The 6,259-nt window shown below is 32.8% G+C and overlaps 1 protein-coding gene across 1 annotated transcript; it reads right to left on the bottom strand.

Moving 5' to 3' along the window:
* Positions 1-2,936: 2,936 nt before the first annotated feature.
* On the bottom strand, positions 2,937-6,195 carry LOC130220555 (guanine nucleotide-binding protein G(I)/G(S)/G(O) subunit gamma-5-like). The gene is made up of 3 exons (XM_056452791.1): positions 6,010-6,195; positions 3,041-3,186; positions 2,937-2,955 (listed from the first exon to the last, which is right to left on the bottom strand). The coding sequence occupies exons 1-3, from the start codon at positions 6,094-6,096 to the stop codon at positions 2,937-2,939; spliced, it is 252 nt and encodes an 83-aa protein (XP_056308766.1). The 5' UTR covers positions 6,097-6,195.
* Between the last annotated feature and the right edge of the window lie 64 nt (positions 6,196-6,259).

Here is a 6,259-nt window from a genome sequence, read left to right as displayed (position 1 = left end):
CTTCAATCAAATGTTAATTTTATTGTTTAATGCCATTTTTTAAACCAAAAGTTATTAACATTGAAGTTAATACGTTGGAGGATATCAAACAACAATAAATGATTATATATTAGCTAAGCATGATTATAAAAAACATGGCCTTGTGTTACTTTGTTTAATAATGTATGGCTATATTTTATTTTATATCTGCTATATTTAAACAGTTTATTTCTCCTGTTAATTAGGGATAATGCCTATACAAATGTAGTATTCAGCAATTGATCACTGTTGCTTATTGTTAAAACAATAAAATGAAAACAGGATCTTTTCCAAAGAGGGAAGATACTTTCAGACTATTTGCATAGATTTTTTTTCAACAGGATCTTAATTGTTAAATAATTTTTCAGCAAACAAATCAGATGTGTCTCCAGTAGCCACAATCACACTTAAAACACAAGACACACATAAACAGACTGAAAACGTTCATTCAGAACAAGAATAAAATCCCAAAGTACAAATGACATTTGCATGAATGTCCAGTGTTTGACTGATAAAGATACAGTACAGATATAATACAAGCAGTGGGAGCAGAGAGTATGCAAAAACAGGCCAGTTGACGCACTCAGTCATTTTGTGTTCTGAAACCAGACTTTAAAGTGCAACAGAAAGTCATGCACCCTTTCACTAAAAATAAAAAGTCACAGACGTAATAGTTCTGAACTTTTGTTTAGAGTGTTTAGGAGAAAGTATAGACACTGGATGACAGAAAATACATTTGAATAAAAAGTAGTACCTCATTCAGTTTTGAGAAAAGTGAAAATATATATCACACAGCATTAAACTTTATCAAAAAGAACCTGAGATTCAAGACATCTCACTCTCTCTCCTTCAATACAGCTATGTAGTTAATACAATTAACATGAGTTTCTTGGCAATAACACTCTGTGTATTAGTCTAATTGCATCAATTAACAAATGAAGAGATTTAGTGTTTCATCCTAAACCCAACACATTACAAGAACATTTTTTTTCTTCAGTTTTTCCTGTGTAAAGCTGGTTTTCAAATGTACTTGGCAATAAAACAGGTTGGATATATATATATATATATATATATAATATATATAATATATATATATATATATATATATATATATATATATATATATATATATATATGCATATTTACCATCACTTATCCAAAAAACTTGATGACAAGCCGAGTGTGTTCATTTCCCCCTGAATCCATTGTTTTGTGTATATTTTGTCCTAAAATGTCCGTTATTGGCTGTATTATTTTTACACATAGGAGTGAGCACAGCCATTTGTCATTAAATGTGTACAAAAACATCCTACTGTTATGCTAATTAATATTGCCAATAGTGCTGGGTAGTAATTGATTACATGTGCATTATGAAAATAAATAAAAAAAAGATTAGACTATGTTTTTGAACTCTGATCAGAAAGTTACATGATTAACGCAAGATTAAAAATGTTTCACACAAAGGCAGTCTGCTATTTATTTGCGGAATCTCTTTTGATGATTAAATTTACCACACAAATCACCATAATATTTAATTAAATAGTTGCAGTGAAATAGAGTAAATACTACACTGTAAAACCCAACAGTCAACTTTATCAAATGAAATGAGTGTAGTTAACTCAAAATTGACTGAAAGTTGATTGTACTCATTTGAAAAGTTGAGCTCAGTGTTGAAGGTAATGAGTAAATGAAATACCTCATTATTTCAACTTAAGTGGAGTAAGTTCACAGTACTCATAGAGTAGTTTTTGAACTCAAATGGTTTGTAGCAATCGGTTTCCTCAAACGATTTGGGTTGCCCTAACTTATTGAGTTTTACAGTACTCAGTTGGTTTGAGTTCTTCATTTATTGGGTTTTACTGTGCTCAAATTGCTTCGTTTTCTCAAATGGATTCACAATCGAGGACTCGTTCAATTGTATGAAATGATTCACGTACTCATTAGGATTAGTTTTGAACTTAAATGGTTTGTTGCAATCAGTTTCCTCAATAGTTGGATTACCTTAACTTTTTGGTTTTTTACAAGTAGTATTTATAGAAGAATGGCAGATTTTTTACATGTGTACTAGTAACATATAATGATTACTAGTCACTACTGAAACAAAAATGTAGAGAATAAGTATATTCTAATTTAATAATTTAGATGATAAATTCCTATGCTGAATGAATAAGTACTACTAGGGCTGTCAAAACTATCAATTTCGACACAACATTATAATAAAAATTTTAAAGTGTCAATTTCCTGTTAAGCATGTTTATAAACACAAATGATTGGTCATTAGGCTTGTGTGCTCCAGCTACAGACTGTGATTGGTGCAGAAGGTCATTGCTTCAACACTCCCCACCAGAGTTTAAGTTGTATTTCCTTTTCTTTTTTCCTTCTAAAAATGTTTGAACTGTCACATCATTTAGAGCTGGATTTTCACAATATAGAATGGACACATGGCAAACAATTAAAACATAAACAAAAAGAATAAGAGAAGATCAAAGTAATATAAAAGTAGTCACTAATCTAGATTAGGTTACTGACTACAATTTTAATAATGTAATTTGTAATCAGAAACAGATCACATTTAAGCAATCTACCCAGCACAAACTGAAAATCCGTATTTGTTTTCATATGTTTTAAAATGATTATTGGCACCAGACACACCCTTTGTAGGGCAAATAGTTCAGCATTTTAAATTCTTCTAGTAGTTAATGCAATTAATCTTAACCTAAAGTTGTGCACACAAAACAGCTCCGTTCACATTACAAAACAATCAAACACTTTTCTTCATAAATCACATTATTAAACAATCAAAACGTCTCGTGAGAATGCAGCTATCCAAAATAAAGAATTTAGTGTAGTCATAGTGATGATGCAGCTCGGGGTCTGATGAAAAGGTGGTTAAAATGCTTGCAATGTTCAGAAGTTTCTCAGCATTCTTCATGACTCCTTTTAGGGGAAGAGAAAGAAGAAAAAGTTCACAATCCTGTTCACATTCTGGTTAAACAGGAAGTACAACCAAAGCAAAACTAACACTGAGCTGATCATTGGTACCTCAGAGGAGAACCATGATTTTGGGGGTCGGAAGGGGTTGTCGCTGGCTGACATCCCTACAAGGAGAGGGTCTTTAGGGGCATTTTTCAAGCAGAATGTTTTTAGTTCCTCTGCAGCTTGAGAAACCTGGAAGAGTAGGAGGGATTAATTAAATTATAGAGTTACACATATGCATACTACATACAGACAAAAAGGGAGTTTGTGGAGCAATAAAGGCTTTATTGGCCATCACAATTTTCTACAAATCACGCGGTCAGAAGTTACACAGTTTATTTGATTCATGATTAATCTGATATACAACACTAAAGACTTCGGTTGTTTTTAAAATACTGTGTTTTGGGGCAAGTGGTTACTAATATAGATTTGGATTTTTCCAGCCAACAAATGTGACACTGTGTCACACACACTCACAATCAACAAAGAGCTCCACTGTGAGCAGCACGACAACACGTGCGCGCGCACACACACACACACACACACACACACCACACACAACACACACACACACACACACACACACACACACATAGAGAGACAGAGAGAAAGTGTCTGCCTGTATGGCAAGCTGTTTTAGCATTTATTCATACTAGTACAACTAGTGCTTAAGTTTTTTCAGGTACTAGTATGTTTTTAAGAAATAGCAGAACCTAATCCTTAGATTAATTAGTTAATTATTAGATACTAGTACCCATTCATTAGATAATGATTATGTTCATTAGAGATGGATATTTATTATTAGATAATAGCACTAATCATTGGATACTAGTACATATCCAATAGGTATTACTACACATTTACTACATACTAATTCTGTATGTTACTACAAAGTTTTATTTTATAATTATTTTGCTTGTAAGAATTTATTTGAACTCTGCCTATTGTGACATCAAAGACAAGTAAAAAGCAACTTTTACTAATAATAATTACAAAATAAACTATTGTCCGATCAATGTACTGGTACCTAACAAATCACTATTGAAACACTTGCACTATTTATTGAAATAGTTGCAAGTGACAATTTGGTAAATACTAGTATTTATGGCAGAATGACAGATTTTTAAAATTTGTTACTAGTAACAACATAATGGTTACTAGTCACTAATGAAACAAGTATGTAGAGAATAAAAACCCTAAAAATCTAATAATTTAGATGACAATTCCTATATCTAATGAATAAGTACACAGCAAACTCATCAGTGTTAAATTCTCGGTGTTAAAGCATTTCAGAGTAAAGTGTTGAAATTACATTACAGTTAGATTTTGATAAATGAACACAATCAGAGTTCAAAGCTGATTTGATCCAGTGTAAAATCAAAGAATTACAGGTAACCAACACTTAATGGTGTTATTTCCAACATTCACTTGACCAAAAATCTGAATGGAACATAAAAGTTATGCCATTTTTAAATCCTTTAAAGTCATAAAAATGTTAATTTGTAAAAAGTGTCAATTTGTAGTGCTGGTTTTCCAGTGTTGACATGTTTTGTTAATAGAATTGAATAGATTTATACCATAATTTTGATTTTTTTTTGTTTCTGTAATTCTAGGAGAATTGTCATATGTAAGTTATTTCAACTATCAGTGGGGAGTATTGTAATATTTACTAGGTAGACAAGAGTAAAATTTCTCTATAAAGTGTTGAATTTTCACTCTTTACACTAGAGTAAGGGAACAATCAATTACCAGTAGCGTAAACCAGAGTTATTTTTAACTCAACACAGTGTAAATATAACTCATTTATAGTGTTGTACAAGTAACTCTCTCAAGAGTGTTATTTTAACTCTGAAAATATTGGGACAATATGTCACTCATTTGGAGTTGATTTGAACTCTGACAGAGTTTAAATAACACTGCTATTTTTACAATGTACTACTAGGACTGTCAAAACTATTGATTTCGACACCACATGATAATCACATTTTTAAAATGTCAATTTCCTGGTAAAATTGGAGTGCTGTTAAGCACGTTTATAAACACAGATGATTGGTCATCGGACTCGTGTGCTACAGCTACAGGCTGTAATAGGCTCATAAGGTCACTGCTTCACCAGAGTTCACTAAGCTCAATCACATATACACGGACACAGGAGCATTTGAAAGTCACGTCTATCAGCTGATCTATCAGCAGACAGATGGATCAGCTGATAGATTCGGATTTCAAATGATCTAGAGCGCAAGCTTTTAGAACTTTGAAATTTTCAGTATCAGACAGTTCATGCCAAAATCAAAACTTTTGAAAAACTTAAGTATTACTCTCTTTTAAAAAGTCACTTGTACCTAAAGAATAATCACTTGTTGACAACCAAAAAGACATATGGAATAAATAGTATAATGGAAATCCCCCTAGGTTTAATGCTGAATGTTTTGTACTTTATTTGTTACTAAATTGTTACCTCTACGAGATTTTGTATTCTGTGTTTAATAACAATAAAAAGATAGTATAATGGTATGGAAAAGATACTGATAATAGTAATGGAATACAAACTAGTATCTAAAAAGTAGGCTACTAGTAGCATGAAAATAGATTGAAAGTTAAATCAGCTTGCCATACTGCCTGGAGAGAGCAGGGAATCAAAAATACGGATGTGGAACAGTTTGGAGACTTTTACGCGAATTATGATTTAATGATTGTTGACTTAGGTTATCATACACCTCAAAAACGTACTGAAACATATTGCTGCTGGCAGACAACCTTTGATAGCACTCGATTAAACGCCAGCTGTCATCGTTTGATGAAAACTGAAATGAGCCATAATAAACGGCAGTTCAAACACGACATACATTGGATACATTATGGTTACAATTGTAAGATACATGTTATAATAGCTCAAGAAATGTTAAACACACTACATGTGAAATACAAAGTCGGACAGGATCGACAAGTCTGTCAAGTCACACCCAGTAAGCAAAGATTTTCATTCTTTTGGGTTTATAATTATTTTCAACTCACCTTCATTCTGCGTATTGATGCTTCAAATCTCAGTTGCTTGACGCTTTTTTGCAAGCTCGACAAACCGCTCGTGCTGTTATTCGACATGACTCTCGCAGATCTGCCAAAGTTTGCAGTGCCGTCAGGACGAGTTTGATGTGGGCAGAGACTGAGATTCTGTTGACTCTACTGCGCCCCTTTCTGCGAAACTCTTGTGTGGTTCATACAGTAGTGACTGACGGAGAATGAGGACACCTGCTGACACGACGAG

This window comes from Danio aesculapii, chromosome 3 (assembly GCF_903798145.1).
Source record: "Danio aesculapii chromosome 3, fDanAes4.1, whole genome shotgun sequence".
Lineage (NCBI taxonomy): Eukaryota > Metazoa > Chordata > Actinopteri > Cypriniformes > Danionidae > Danio > Danio aesculapii.
Note: the sequence above shows the minus strand (reverse complement) of the source record. Positions and strands in the feature narration are given on the sequence as shown.

Bases quoted from the DNA above. Each gene is read 5' to 3' on its own strand.
- LOC130220555 (XM_056452791.1), bottom strand. From the start codon at position 6,096: ATGTCGAATAACAGCACGAGCGGTTTGTCGAGCTTGCAAAAAAGCGTC. The intron at 3,187-6,009 runs GTGAGTTGAAAA...CTACTCTTCCAG, and splicing joins CATCAATACGCAGAATGAAG to GTTTCTCAAGCTGCAGAGGA.